This window comes from Physeter macrocephalus, chromosome 20 (assembly GCF_002837175.3).
Source record: "Physeter macrocephalus isolate SW-GA chromosome 20, ASM283717v5, whole genome shotgun sequence".
Taxonomy (NCBI): Eukaryota; Metazoa; Chordata; class Mammalia; order Artiodactyla; family Physeteridae; genus Physeter; species Physeter macrocephalus.
Window position 1 is genome coordinate 24,558,650 of NC_041233.1, and position 16,394 is coordinate 24,575,043.

The 16,394-nt window shown below is 36.5% G+C and overlaps 1 protein-coding gene across 3 annotated transcripts in view; it reads right to left on the bottom strand.

Moving 5' to 3' along the window:
• P4HA1 (prolyl 4-hydroxylase subunit alpha 1) overlaps nucleotides 1–16,394 on the bottom strand; it is a 96,966-nt gene that overhangs the window by 31,494 nt on the left and 49,078 nt on the right. For all 3 annotated transcript variants that reach the window (XM_055081388.1, XM_055081387.1, XM_055081389.1), the window contains exons 6-8: nucleotides 7,487–7,726; nucleotides 4,688–4,884; nucleotides 1,987–2,163 (exon numbers count right to left, since the gene is read on the bottom strand). In XM_055081388.1, coding sequence (XP_054937363.1) covers nucleotides 1,987–2,163; nucleotides 4,688–4,884; nucleotides 7,487–7,726 — 614 coding nt within the window. The remainder of the gene's footprint in view (nucleotides 1–1,986; nucleotides 2,164–4,687; nucleotides 4,885–7,486; nucleotides 7,727–16,394) is intronic.

Below are 16,394 nucleotides of genomic sequence, written 5' to 3' on the forward strand. Positions count from 1 at the left end.
AGTTGCATTATAAGAAAAAAAAAAAAAATGAATCACATTTATCCAATCAGTCAGAATTCTGGGATTTTTTTTTACAAAGGAGGCTAAAAAGAGAAAATAATTCCATAGACTTCCAGTCACCTGTGTTTAGCCTTGAAAGCCTGTTGATTTTTAAATTTTTTATATTTTTAAAAGTTCTTTAAAATTTTTTGTTTTTGTTTTGCATGAATGGAGGGTACACAAACAAAAGAGACTGGAAATTAAATTTCTTTCAATGGTTAGAGGACGTGAAGTGAGGAAAAGAAATTTCTAAAATTTGAAGTCTAATTTATAGTTATAAGAATGGCTATTTGCAGTTAATAACCCATTCCAAACTTTTTGTTTTAATTTTTTCGGTGATGGAAATGTTTGCAAAGATAATGTTCAAAATTTGTTTCAAGGTCATCTTTTCTTCCTTCAAGATATTTACTCATATATTTCACATAAACAGTGAAATAATCTTGGATGAGCACAAAGACAGATGAAAAGAATTCATAAATGTTAAAAAACAGAAAGAGATGACAGCCAAGATAATGATTTTAAACTTTTTTCTAAAAATGAAGGATGATTCAGATGTTAACAAGAGTATAAAATTTTTATTGCCATTGAATTTCTTGATCAAATAATCCAACTGAGGCATCCACTTTGAAGATTGAGGCCTCCAAACCCAGAAATATAAGACTTGATCTCCAAGCTGAAATGAATTCCTAATAAATATTCTACCAAGGTAATTTTGGTTTACTGACCACAAATAGTGAACTAAAATCCAAAAGAGAATGACAGAATATGATGTGGCATATAAGTGGCATTCTGCTTAAGAGATTTATAAGAACTTCCTTGGACAACATCCATACATATTAGACTGGTCTTTTCCATTTAAAATGTAATCTTTAGTAAAAAACAAAAAGTACCCATTTGGAAAAGTCGTAAAACTTATCAACAACAACAACAAAAATTCTGACTTCAAGTTTATTCTACAGTACAGATATCCAGACAACTCAACTTTTATGATATAACATGGAACAGCAAACTGTGGTCCATGGGCCAAATTCATCCAGCCACCTGCTTTTAGAAATAAACTTCCATTGGAATATAGCCACGTTCCTTTATGTATTTTCTATGGCTGCTTTTGCACTGCAACAGCAGAGGTAAGTTATATAACAGGCTATACAGCCTGCAAAACCTAAAAAATATTCACTATCTAGACCTTTACAGAAAAATTTGCCAACTCCTGTGTAATAATTGAGCAAAAATATTCCTAGTGTTTATTTAACAATCTCTTTATGAAAATGATGGCGGTTTGTATTTTACTATCAATAAGACCAAACAGATTTTAAGAACAAGCTGATGGGAAAAAAGGCAAGAGCATAAAGGGCAGTCTTTCTCACACTCCCACAAAAGAAGAATTTCTATGCTAAACACTAAGTTTATAGGATTGTGTTTACAAATAAATTGTTTTTCTTATTAAGATAAATGATGTGGGTTGAAGTCAGAAAACTATGATGTCATTATTTCAGATTAGTAAGATGTTTGTACCCAGTTATATCCTTCTAGTAATAATGTACCTAAACAGGAATAAAAGCACTTCAAGTATTATTTCAGATAAAACTATAGAAGATATAAAAAGTTGGTCTTTGATTAGTTTCTGAGATTAAAGGACTCCAAAGTACACAGAAAACTTTTTCAGGAAGATGCTGAAACACAAATTTTTCAAGTGTGAATAAAAATCTCATCTATGATTTTCATAAATAAGTGCTTAAAACCCAGTTGCAAGGTATGTTATTTGTGTTGCTAACAGAGAACAACTGGTACAGAGCTTAGTTAATTTCATTAGTTTGCAACAACAATATCTAAAACTATCTATGGGCTACTGCCATGCCAATTATCATTTTTATAATCTTGCAAAGGAAAAAACTGAAACACCAGTAGAGTAAATTGAGGAGAGAAAAAAAGAAAAAAATTATTTACCCTTGGTTTTGCTAGATCTTTAACAATTTCAATTTCTGCATCAGAAATAATATCATGGAAGCGAATAATACGAGGCTTGTCCCACTCATCCTCCTGTTTGGCTGGAGCCAGAATAAATTTAGGATTCCGGTTTCCATCATGGTAACGGCAAAAGAGTTTTTTCTGTCTCCGAGGAGTCTAAACATAAAGTTTAAAAAATTATAAATATATTAGAGTAATAATATTTTTAATGCTTGTTCCTATGAAGATAAGAAACAATAATCATGCTAGTGTATACAAAGAGTATCTGAGGAAGAACACACAAAAGAAACAGTACCCTGCAAATATTCTGCATCAAATGGGACCTTCAGGATTTAAAAGTTTTATTAATGATCATTTTCTGGAAGAGAGGGTAGGCCTTAAATTTTTAAAAGGTGAGATTTCTCTTTAACCCCTTCTCTCATCAAAATAAAGTTCAGGCATTGTAAATATGAAAGAAATAATAAAATATTTATAGAAATATGAAATGAATGACCAGCACTGCTCCAAACTTCACAAAGTAACTGGGAAGCACTCAGAAAGTTTCTAAAAGAAAAAAAAAAAGGAAAACAAAACAAAACCTAACCAGGTTTTCCCAAATACCTTCCAATTTAAAAAAAATTTAAGGGATTTTTTTTTTTTTTTTTTAAGTAAAGAAGAAAATGGGTAGCTCTGAAAAAGAGAAAATAAGTTATTAAACAAAGAAGCCAGGTGCTTTTACTAGCAGGTATTAAAGACAGAGTGGTCAACAAAACAAATAAATGTTCCTTTCAATCATCTGTGTATTATATTAACTAAATAAGTTATTCCATTGCTGATTCTTCTCTTTATTAAACAAGTATTTCATATTATGAGGTAGGAATAATATTAGTTTTGGTTTTAATTATTAACTATACAAAAACAAATAATGATTCATGTTTATTCTTGTACTTTATTTACCTAGAATCAAATCCAAGGTTTTATATCAAATAAGCTTTTTATATGATGATGAGATGAATTTAACTATTCTGAGAAAAAGGATGCTCCTTTGACCTGGGGCAGAGTTGACATGTGTGTGTTACATCAACAAACTGGCAAATTAACAGACTTCTGTTTTTATAACTGTAGTTCTATTTTGCTCTCTTCTTTAAGAGATTCTAAGGGCAATAAAAAATATCTGCTTACTATTGGAAATCTGAACACTGACTAGATATTTGATGATATTATGGAACTACTATGAATACTGTGATACTGGAAATACCATGATAATGGTATTGTGGTTATTTTTTAAGAGTCCTTATCTTTAAAAGATAGACACTAAAATATTTAGATGTGAAATTTTAAAAAAAAGTTTCATGAGTCTAATTTGTATTTACTTATTAGCTCCCAAAGCAAAAGTAAACATGTTCTTCTGGGAATCCACAAACTTATCAAAAATGTCAACATAAATATGATCTACTTATTTGCTGTTAGAGGTTAGGCTGTCAACAGTGAGTCATCAAATACCAGGAAGGCATCAACATAAAAACGTAAAACCCAGCTTCAGTTTATCAGTAGTAGAGAAAAAGTTAAACACTATTCAAATGTTTTCACTTAAAAGTACTCACTTCAAAAATTCACTAACTCCTTCTACATATGCCCGCATTCAACTGAACACTAGTACCACGTGCTATTCCTTAAATAAGGATTCCATGATCAATTAATGTTGAGAAACAAAGTATATCCTATCCATAATGCACATGATCATAAAAAGGATCTGAAAAGTCCTAAGGCTGAACAAAAACTATGTTCCCCACGCTTGAACTTTATTATTTTTGGCCTATTACCTATTAAGTATCCCAAAGCACTGGTAATCTGAGTACAAATACATAAATATAGATATACAATAAACAAAGGGATATTTATAGACACATTTTAGTATTTTAAAGAATAAATGTTAAAGCCAAAATCTGTTTAAAGTCTTTGTGCATTTTTAGTATTTCATAAATAGATGAAAACATTTCACTAGGCAATCTTGTCAAGGTTGACTAGGAGCAGAACCAAAAGAGATCACTGTATAGATAAATCCATTGTTTCATAGGGTGGTTTAGAATGGTATATTATTTGTATTTAAGATTGATGAAATCTCTTTTGCATTAACATACAAGAAAAAACTTTATCACTTCCCTTAAATTATCTGATTCTCCACCTTAAAAAGCCTGTTTTAATCTATGAAAAGGGTAATAATTACCAAAAATGCATTATAATGGTATATGATTCACAAGTTTTGCTTTAAAGCTATTATACTAAGGGTTGGAACATATTAAGTGTGATACCTACAATAAAGTGATGTGGCATACTGTAATACTTTATCAATAATTCTGATTTTTATCACAAAAGTTTAAAAATAAAAGAATTCTGGGGCTTCCCTGGTGGCGCAGTGGTTAAGAGTCCGCCTGCCAATGCAGGGGACATGGGTTCGTGCCCCGGTCCAGGAAGATCCCACGTGCCACAGAGTGGCTGGGCCCGTGAGCCATGGCCGCTGAGCCTGCGCGTCTGGAGCCTGTGCTCCGCAACGGGAGAGGCCACAACAGTGAGAAGCCCATGTACCGCAAAAAATATATATAAAAAAAAAAATAAAAGAATTCTGAATCTCTCTTGAACTATGTACAAACATGCATACACATCCACTTCCACACACACACAATTGGCTTTTCCACTTTACCATTTTGATACCCTCCCCACGGCACAGCATTTCGTACTTCTGTCTCTCTGGCAGGTAATCCGCAGCAACCCCTTTTTTCTTCAGTGTGGTTTTCTGATCAGATTGGTCATCTGAAGCAGACTTATTGGCATCTTTTTCTTTAGCCATTATATACTCAAAATATTTTAAGTTACCATTAGCTCTCTGATGTTCAGGATCTATTAGAAAAGAAAGAAAGCATGTCCATGAGTAAGCTTACAGTTGTTCAAGCATCAGAATACAACAATATACAAGTGGAGGAATATATAAATTTACCTTCCAAACCAGGATGCTTTTGAGAGTGAAAGGAGGCACTAATGAAAATTATTATACCAAAACAATAGGTATAAACCTGTACTGCCCCAAGCACATCAAGACATATAGTCACCCTATACAAAAAGAGTTCTGGAGATGAAATCAGCCATTTATTTCAAAGTAGCAATTACCGCTTCTACTTTGAGAATGTTCCATGTGAGAAGTTACTAATCAGCTTTGATGTCAAATGAATTTTAAAGTATTACTTATTACACTTATTTGAAGCAATGGAAAAGATTTTTCTGAGATTGAAATGTAATGACCATGGGGAAGACAAGGTATACAGTTCAAAAGCAACCTTTACCACAGACACATTATAAACGCAGAACACAGTCTACTTCTGAGGGCTGAGTGGACTTCCGTCCCAAAATTCTAAGTGAGATGGAAAAGAGAAACTAAAAATATAATTTTCAAATAAGCCAGAATCCACTAACTGCCTTGGAATTGCTAGTCATAATTGTTAGCTATCTTTTAGTAGGGGAAAGGAGGACTACTCCACCCATCCAGCATAAAAAAAATCCAAACAACCACACACACACAAATGAAAAAGACAGAACAGAACACAGAAACTTCACTTGTGACATTAATTGAAGTGTTTAAATAATCTAGCCTTAGATTTGTAAAATACTTCTTGTCTTTGAGAAACTGCTCATAATATATGTTGTGATATACACAATATGAGTCTACTTTTGTAAAAGAAAGGGAAAACGGGGGAGGGAGTATACTACGAGGAAACAAAAAAAATTGGTGGGTATCTCTGAGTGACTGGCTCTGAGTGATGACTCTTCTGTATCTTTTTCTACTTTAAAATTTTTTCTACAATGAATGAAGTATTTTTTTAAGTCAGGAGGAAAAATATCACTAAAAAATACTGGGAAAAAAAGGGTAATTGAATTAATATCTCAATTTATTAATTCACCCAACTAAGAAATAACCCAATTATCAAAAGCTTATTTTCAGATGACCAGTGTTTTTGAACTGTTCGACTCTCCTAACATACACATATTTACCTATTCATAAAAAGAATTTTTTTAAGTTTTAAAGCTTCGTTATACACCAAAGACCACATGCATTTTTTTAGCATACAACTCCACCACAGATTCTGAGTCAGTAGGTCTGGCACGGAGATCAAGGAATTTTCATTTCTAATAAGTATCCAAGTAATTCTGATGCATGTGGCCCCTGGCTCATACTTACAGAAACACTACATCTCTGTTCAAAACACTAGTGGTAAAATCTTCATAAGATATCATATTTTCCTAACATTTGAATATGACAATCAAATATATTTCCAGTCTATTTATTTCTATGAAAAAATTTCAACCAGAGGATATAAAATGGAAAATCTCATGCATGTGCCCTCAGGACCACAAAACTTAAGGACTGAGAGACTGATTTCCCATAAATGCCTGATTTTCAGTAAATTGATAATATTGGAATTTTCTTAAATTACAGGGAATTGGTCAAGGGTTGCCTCATATCAATCTTAGGAAATGTTGCTTATGGCTTCCAGGGGCATGAACAAGAAATCACCCAAGTTGAGGCGGTCTTAAAAGTAGGCTGAATTGAGCTTTGTTTGTATGACTGGACTGGTTTTGTCTGCTTAGGGAATGTTCATCGCTAGTCCCCATTTGTTTTTTTGTTTGTTTGTTTGTTTTTTGTTTTTTTTTTTGTGGTACGCGGGCCTCTCACTGTTGTGGCCTCTCCCATTGCGGAGCACAGGCTCCAGACGCGCAGGCTCAGCGGCCATGGCTCACGGGCCCAGCTGCTCCATGGCATGTGGGATCTTCCCGGACCGGGGCACGAGCCCGTGTCCCCTGCATTGGCAGGCAGACTCGCAACCACTGTGCCACCAGGGAAGCCCCCCATGTGTTTTTGATTTGAACAGACTCTAACTGAACTCTCCCCTCTTTACATTCCCTGCCCATAAACATAGCCTACCCCAATCCCTCAATGGACTCACCTGTAGCTTCCTACATTTTGCAGGTCCTGAATGCAATTCCTCTGCTATTACTGACTAAACTCATCTTTTTGACAATTTTGAGTCTGCCTCATTTTACCTTTTTATTTAGGTTGACATTTCAAATCACTATTTTTGTATATGAAATGCAATAAACCAAAAACTTCCTTCAAAGGACACCAGTCAATATTTAATATGGCAACAGGGTAAACAAATATTTTTGACTGAGTTAGCTAGGTTAGATCCAATTTTGAAATTCCTGAAGAGTACAGAGCAGAGAAACACAGCTACTGTTGTAGTACTATTAGGTGAGAAAGACCAGTTGCCATTTATTTAGAGGATAAACAGAAAGAAAAAGTATGTCTGATGGATGAGCTCCTGACTTATGACAAATAAAAAGTACCAAAGCTATATGACAAATATATACAGTCACACATAATTATAATTAGTATATCTATATATCCACCAATACATCTTTAACCTTGAATTAGGCCAAATTAACATACCTAGTTCAAGAAGCTTCTTTGTGAGCAAAAGTGCCTTATCCAGGTCTCCCTGCTGGTACACCGCATAGCTCAAATAATCTAGAACAGAGACTTTATCAATTGTAGAAACCTCGCCTTCATCCAGCTGCCTTAGTGCTTGTTCCATCCACAGTTCTGTATGGTAATAATCTGCTTCTGTGTAGGCCACTTTGCCCAACTCAAAACAGTCCTCAACTGTTAGAAACGATTTGTGTTTTACTCCTATGGAAACAAAATACAGAGAACTTTAGGAATCTTAATACTATTATATATTTATTTAGGACTAAACAGCTTTCAAAGTACTATCTCACTCTCATTTGAACCTCACAACAACCTTCTGAGGTAGGAAAAGCAGGAATTATCCTAAGTTTATACACAAAGGAACAATCTACGAGGTAATGAAACATGGCAAGGATCACACAGCTAATAGGTAACGTAGGACCTATAGAACCCGAGACTTCAATTATCAGCCATCATACCAAAATGAAGCATCAATTAAGTTGAAGCATGCAATTTTCCAACACAGCGAGAATCACCATATGAGATATATCTAACTCTTAACCAACAATCTGGGCAAGGGATAAATGGACAGGAAGAGAGACAAACCTGTCAACTGATTCTTTCCTCTCTTCCCTTCCCCTACAGTAACCCTTTTCAAAAGCACTAATGGTATGTAATTTACATACCATAAAGTTCACCCAGTTAAAGAATCCAATAGTTTTTAGTATATTCACAGAGTTGTACAACCATCACCATAATCTAATTTTAGATCATTTTCATCACCCCAAAAAGAAACTCTGTAACCTTAAGCAGTCACTACCCATCATCTCCCATTTCCTGCCCTATCCCTAGACACTACTAATCTACTTTCTGTATCTGTAGATTTGCCTATTCTGGCTATCACATAAATGGAATCACACAACATATGGTCTTCTGTGACTGGACTCCTTCACTCAGAATAATGTTTTCAAGGTTCTTTTTATTGCCAAATACTAGTCCATTGGGATAGACTACATTTTGCTTATCAGTTGATGGACATGTGAGTTGTTTCCACTTTTTTGGCTTTTATTAATAATGCTACTGTGAACATTCATGTACAAGTTTTTCTGTGGATACATTTTTTCATTACTCTTGAGTATATGTAGCGGTGGAATTGCTGAGTCTTATGGCAACTCTATGCTTAACATTTTCAGAAACCGCCAAACTGTTTTCTAAAGTGGCTGCACCTTTTTACAATCCTACTAGCAATGTATGAGGGTTCTAATTTCTCTACATCCTCATCGGTACTTGTTATTGTCCACCTTTATTATAGCCATTGTGGGTATGATATAGTATTTCATCGTGGTTTTTAAATTTGATTTCCCTAAATGATGCTGAACATCTTTTCACATGCTTATTGGCCATTTGTATATCATCTTTGGAAAAATGTCTATTCAAATCCTTTTGCCCATTTAAAAATTTGGTTACTTGTCTTTTTATTATTGACTAATTATTTGTTTCAAATATTGTACAATTACCATTACTTTCATAAGAATAAGGAAAAATAGAGAAAGAACTATAGAAAGAAATAAATGTAAAATATATAGTCTGAATGATAGCAACCATATAACAGTGCATTTTTATAAACAGTAAATCAGGTGAGTTAAGTGGAGACTTTAAGAGCCTGAGTATTTTATGTTGTTTTTTGTGTATACCATGTTAAGTAAGCAACAGAGAGAAAATTACATCTGGACCACATAATCTGGGGTGGTGGGGAGGGAACTGCTTCTGATATAAAACACAGTTGACCCCTGAACAACAAGGGTTTGAACTGCACAAGTCCACTTATATGTGGATTTTTTTCAATAAATACATATATGTACTGTAAATGTATTTTCTCTTCCTTATGATTTTATTAATAATGTTTTCTTTTCTCTAGCTTACTTTATTGTAAAAATACAGTATATAATACATGTAACATACAAAATATGTGTTAATCAACTGTTTAAATTATCAGTAAGCCTTCCGGTCAGCAGTAGTCTATTGGTAGTTAAGTTGTGGGAGAGTCAAAGTAGACACGCAGATTTTCAACTGCTCAGGGGGTCAGCACCCCTAACCCCAGCATTGTTCAAGGGTCAACTCCACCTAGAAATGCTGAATTAAATGTAACAATTATCCATTTGTACTATGGCCAAGTTCACAGGAATTAAGCAAATTTCTTGGAGCCAAAACCAAAAAGGAACTTGAAACCTAGAGAGGTAAGCAGAGGATGAAGCTGCATCTCCTCTGGAGGCAGTCACTAGATCAGAATACTAGAAGCTTGACTTTTAACCACCAAGAATGGGACAGGAGATAAAGCCTCAAGCCCATGCAAAGTGACAAAGCAGACCCTTGAAGAACTACATCTTGAATGGAAGAATGAACTAGAAAAAAAACTCTGTCAGCTGGCAAAGAGAAACAACAAAAGAACTTGTTTTTCTCAGTCTTCACTGCAGGTAGGGGAAAAACAATCCCTTAGAACTCCACAGGCACGCCTTCAGGGAGGTTTTCATTTCAAACATATGCTATCTCCATGGTCTGGGAAACTAAAGCTAAGAATTTAACTTAAAGTAGTTGTAGGTTGGTAATGTAATAGGACAACTGGCAGAAGCAACATTTATACTCTGCAAAATGCACCCTCACCTCAGGTTTTGCAATATTCCAACACACAATCTGAAGAAATGCATACAATCCAAAATCACAAAGCACATGATGAAACAAGCCACTATGAGCAGAATTAGCAGAAACTATTAAAAACCAGTATTAGACATCCCCCAAGGTCTTCAGATGTTGGTGTTATCAGATTAAGAATACAAAACAACTATGATTAAAATGTTTAAAGAATTTTTTAAAAATAGAAAATATGAACATGTAAGATACCCTAAAAAAGACGAGGCAGATTTGAGTGGGGGGAAGAAACAGAACTTCCAGAAATTAAAAATATGATCAATGAAATAAAGACATATTGGTCAGGTTAAACAGCAAGTTAGACACAACAACAAAAAAGAGAATAATAAACCGAGAAGCGAGAACTGAATAAATTACCATGGCATAAACTACCCAGGATGCAGCAGAGAGGAGGAATACATATGAAGTTCTAGTTAAAAGACAAGGAAGAAAAAATAAGAAGACAGAAGACAACAGCATGTGTCAGAAGAAGACAACAGAATGTGGAAAAGGCACTATTTAAAGAAATATTGGTGGACAATTTTCTAGAATTAGAATACATGAAACTTCAGATTCAGGAAGCATAGAGAATAATAAGCCAAACAAAGTACATGCAAGGTCTTCTTAAGGATTTGTTTCAAGGAGGAAGAAAACAATTTCAAAAGAAAAGTCTGAGGTACCAAAAAAAAAAGATAACCAAAGAAATTGGTATACATTTAAAGAAAAGTGAGCCATCAGATTGGCAAAAATCTCAAAGTTTGATATTTTTTTGTGATGCTGTGGGGAAATAGGCACTCTCATATATTGCTGCTAGAAGTACAAAATGACAGAACCATTATGGGGGGAAACTGGAACAATATTAGCAAAATTTCCTATGTATTTCCTCTTTGATTCAGTGGCGTCACTTCTAGAAAAAATATCCCAAAGATCACGTAGTAAAAAAACAAAATAATATATGCACAAGGTTAATGGAAGTATTATTTTTATAAAAGCAAAAGACTGCAAACAAACCAGATGTCCATCAATAGGCACCCAGTTAAATAAACTATGGTAACTCCACAAAACAGAGTAACATGCAGCTGTAAAAAGAAATGAGGAGGATTTCTATATAGGATATGAAGTACTATCTAGAACATATCAATAAATGAAAATGCCAAAGTACAGGAAGTATTTATACCATGCTGCCTTCTGTGCTGATGTTGAGAGGAAGTAGGAATATATATACATTTGCTGATATTTTCAAAAAGAAACAGTGGAAATGAAAAACCTAATAAAGTGGTAGTTACATATAGGAAGAAGAAAGGAACAGGTTGAGGAGTACAGAAATGAAAGTGAGACTTCTGTCAGTGGACCTTATTAGTATAGTTTGGACTTTGAAAGAATATAAAAAGTTCTGCATAACTAAAACTAATAAAAGAGAAATGGTGAAGGTGGTCAAAAGGTACAAACTCCCAGTTAAATGATAAATAAGTCCTGGGGATGTAATGTATAGCATGTTGACTATGGTTAATAATACTGTATTGTATATTTAAAAGTTGCTGGAAGAGTAGATCTTAAAAGTCCTCATCATGGGCTTCCCTGGTGGCACAGGGTTGAGAGTCCGCCTGCCGATGCAGGGGACACGGGTTTGTGCCCCGGTCTGGGAGGATCCCACGTGCCGCAGAGCAGCTGGGCCCGTGAGCCATGGCCGCTGAGCCTGCGCGTCCGGAGCCTGTGCTCCACAACGGGAGAGGCCACAACAGTGAGAGGTCCGTGTACCGCAAAAAAAAAAAAAAAAAAAAAAAGTCCTCATCACAAGAAAAAATTTTTTTGTAACTACGTGTGATGGTGGATGTTAACTAAACATCTTGTGGTGATCATCTCACAATACGTACATATCCGCATATCCGCGTCATGTTGTACACCCAAAACTAATACGATGTTATATGTCAATTATGTCTTAATTTTAAAAAAGTTTATTTGGGCACCTCTTTTAAATAAAACATTAATAACAGCATTTTGCAGTTTTAGTTCTCACATGCTTTTAGCTCATTTGATTCTCATGGCAATCCAATGAAAAAGGTATTATGTCAGACCCAAAAATGGATACTGCCCACTATGCTAGTTACAGTTTCATGTTCCTCTATTGGACAATATGTTATCATGTTTCATTTGTCAACACATTTCTAAATATAACAGAAACCAAAACAAGATAAAGCTTTTGAACAACAGAAGAAGACAAAGATAGGATATGAATTAAAAACTGAGCCTGTGATAAATTTGCTTTCAGTGAAAAAGATGTAGAAGAAGAAGGAGGAGGAGGAACAGGAGGAGGAGAGAAAGAAAAAATGTTCTCCAACTTTTGATACAAACGTTCAAACAATAAATGTGAGACTCACAGTGGTTTAATGTTAATGTCAAAATATCTTATCTCCTATACAAAGTTTAAATAAACAAAAAGGTAGCATGTTCATGGATTACAAAATTATCTTTTTAAAATGACAGTGCTATCCAAATTCTCCCCAAGATTCAAAACAACCCTAAATAAAATTTCCTACAGGCATTTTTGTAGAAACTGACAAGCTGATCCTAAGATTTATATGGAAATCCGAAGAATTTAGAATAGCCAAAGCAATTTTAACAAAGAACATAGTTGGAGGACTTATTCACAAGTGTTTGCAAGTATGTGAAGGAACTGAAACTCTCATACACTGATGCCAGGAGTATAAAATGGTACAACAATTTGGTGGTTTCTTAAAAATTAAATATAAACCTACCATGCAACACAGAGAATTCACTTCTAGGTATTTAACCAAAAGAAATGTATGTCTGATATGTCTGATAACATCACGAAGGAAACTGGTAGAAAAAGGAATACAATGGTGTTTTCCTTAATAACTTTTGATTGACTATACTTCAACAAGGCAGTAAATTGGCTAAAACCAGACTTAGCTATAATCTATCCAATGGTGTCAACATTTTTTTTTTTAATGCTAGCAGAAAAGGAGTTCATGAGAAATAAATTAAGAGGAAATAAAATCATGGGCACATTTTGCTAGTGATCAGACATTCACTGTCTAGGGCACAGCATGCCCTGGTCTGAGGATATGACCTGTTACATTCTAGTACCAAGCACAGTCCTAGCATGGAGATGTATGCACTAGAGGATCACATGGACCAATACAATTAAATATTCAAATCATACAACTACCTCCATTCACTACTTTTTTTTTTTTTGCCTCCTGTTAGTCACTTATGGATAGTAACTGATTATCAGTGTTCTACTAAAATGAAGATGAAGATCCATATTTTGACAGTTACTAACTCTCTACTCCACACTCGAATCTAGAAAAGGATACCAAGAAACTAAATTATTAATAGTTTAACAAGACACAATTTCAGAAACAAAAGAAACATACTGAATTTTGACTCTTCTATTATTTTTCAGTTATGAGAACTGGAATACAGTTCTAAGATGAGCTTACAAAGCAGTAATTAAGAATGTTTTTTCTCAGGGACATGCAAAAGACACAAGAGAAGAGTATGCCATTAATACCCGTAGAGAGCACTAGAAATATTTTTTACATGACCTGATATCCTGGCAACATTATTTGAAAGCACAATGGGGATAGTAGAGTATCTTTAGCTATTCTGCCTTGGTAGTTAAAGGATCTCTGGTTATCTTACCTACTGATCTATTCACAATTATCAAAGGCAAAATGCCTAGGAAATGTATTAAAGAAGAAAATGAAAATGAAGTGATGTAGCATTTGAAAGGGAAGGCTGCTTCCAAAATAAAGAACATGAGAAGAAAAAGTAAATGGACAAGAAGTCAAAGAAAATGAGATAAGGAAAGTGATGTTGGCAGAAAAGGACTATAAACAACTTTCATGCAAAGCACAAAATAGTTAGAATTTGATGAGAAAAAAGAAAAAGCTGCAAATTCCTTTGGTTCAAAGGAAGTGGCATGGATGACTGATGTTAGCATGCCAAACCGAATGTAGTAACCCAAATTTACAGTTAAAACTAACACCAAAAAGAGTCCTTTTAATTTATTATCACAATATAAACTATAATATTATATGACAGTATAGGAAAATATACTTAGAAATACATTTTTGGGGGGAGGGGGAAGATGGCGGAAGAGTAAGACGCAGAGATCACCTTCCTCCCCACAGATACATCAGAAATACATCTACACGTGGAATAACTCCTACAGAACACCCACTGAACGCTGGCAGAAGACCTCAGACCTCCCAAAAGGCAAGAAACTCCCCATGTACCTGGGTAGGGCGAAAGAATAAACAGAGACAAAAGAATAGGGACAGGACCTGCACCAGTGGGAGGGAGCTGTGAAGGAGGAAAGGTTTCCACACACTAGAAGCCCCTTCGTGGGCGGAGACTGTGGGTGGCGGAGCGGGGAAGCTTCGGAGCCACGGAGGAGCGCACAGCAACAGGGGTGCGGAGGCCAAAGCGGATAGATTCCCGCACAGAGGATCGGTGCCGACCGGCACTCACCAGCCCGAGGGGCTTGTCTGCTCGCCCGCCGGGATGGGCGGGGGCTGGGAGCTGAGGCTCGGGCTTCCGTTCAGATCCCAGGGAGAGGACTGCGGCGTGAACACAGCCAGAAGGGGTTAGTGCACCACGGATAGCGAGCGGGAGTCCGGGAAAAAGTCTGGAGCTGCCAAAGAGGCAAGACTTTTTCTTGCCTCTTTGTTTCCTGGTGCGCAAGGAGAGGGGATTAAGAGTGCTGCTTAAAGGAGCTCCAGAGACAGGCACGAGCCGCGGCTATCAGCATGGACCCCAGAGACGGGCATGAGACGCTAAAGCTGCTGCTGCCGCCACCAAGAAGCCTGTGTGCGAGCACAGGTCACTATCCACACCTCCCTTTCGGGGAGCCTGTGCAGCCCGCCACTGCCAGGGTGCCGGGATCCAGGGACAACTTCCCCGGGAGAACGCACGGCGCGCCTCAGGCTGGTGCAACGTCCTGCTGGCCTCTACCGCCGCAGGCTCGCTCCGCACTCTGTGCCCCTCCCGCCCCCACCCTCCAGGGCCTGAGTGAGCCAGAGGTGCCGAATCAGCTGCTTCTTTAACCCAGTTCTGTCTGAGTGAAGAACAGACGCCCTCCGGCAGCGACCTACACGCAGAGGTGGGGCCAAATCCAAAGCTAAGCCCTGGGAGCTGTGCGAAAAAAGAAGAGAAAGGGAAATCTCTCCCAGCAGCCTCAGGAGGAGCGGATTAAATCTCCACAATCAATTTGATGTACGCTGCATTGATGGAATACCTGAAGAGACAACGAATCATCCCAAATTAAGGAGGTGGACTTTGAGAACAAGATTTATTATTTTTTCCCCTTTTCCTCTTTTTGTGTGTGTATGTGTATGCTTCTGTGTGAGATTTTGTCTGTATAGCTTAGCTTTCACCATTTGTCCTAGGGGTCTGTCCGTCTGTTTTTTTTGTTTGTTTGTTTTTTTTTACTTAAAAAAATTTTTTTTCTTAATAATTATTTTTTACTTTTTATTTTAATAACTTTATTTTATCTTACTTTATTTTATTTTATCCTCTTTCTTTCTTTCTACTTTTTCTCCCTTTTATTCTGAGCCGTGTGGATGAAAGGCTCTTGGTGCTGCAACCAGGAGTCAGTGCTGTGCCTCTGAGGTGGGAGAGCCAACTTCAGGACACTGGTCCACAAAAGACCTCCCAGCTCCACGTAACATCAAACAGCGAAAATCTCCCAGAGATCTCCATCTCAACACCAACACCCAGCTTCACTCAATGAGCAGCAAGCTACAGTGCTGGACACCCTATGCCAAACAACGAGCAAGATGGGAACACAACCCCACCCATTAGCAGAGAGGCTGCCTAAAATCATAATAAGGCCACAGACACCCCAAAACAGACCACCAGACGTGGGCCTGCCCAAAAAAGACAAGATCCAGCCTCATCGACCAGAATACAGGCACTAGTCCCCTCCACCAGGAAGCCTACACAACCCACTGAACCAACTTTAGCCACTGGGGACAGACACCAAAAACAACAGGAACTATGAACCTGCAGCCTGCAAAAAGGAGACCCCAATCACAGTAAGATAAGCAAAATGAGAAGACAGAAAAACACACAGTAGATGAACAAGCAAGATAAAAACCCACCTGACCTAACAAATGAAGAGGAAATAGGCAGTCTACCTGAAAAAGAATTCAGAATAATGATAGTAAAGATGATCCAA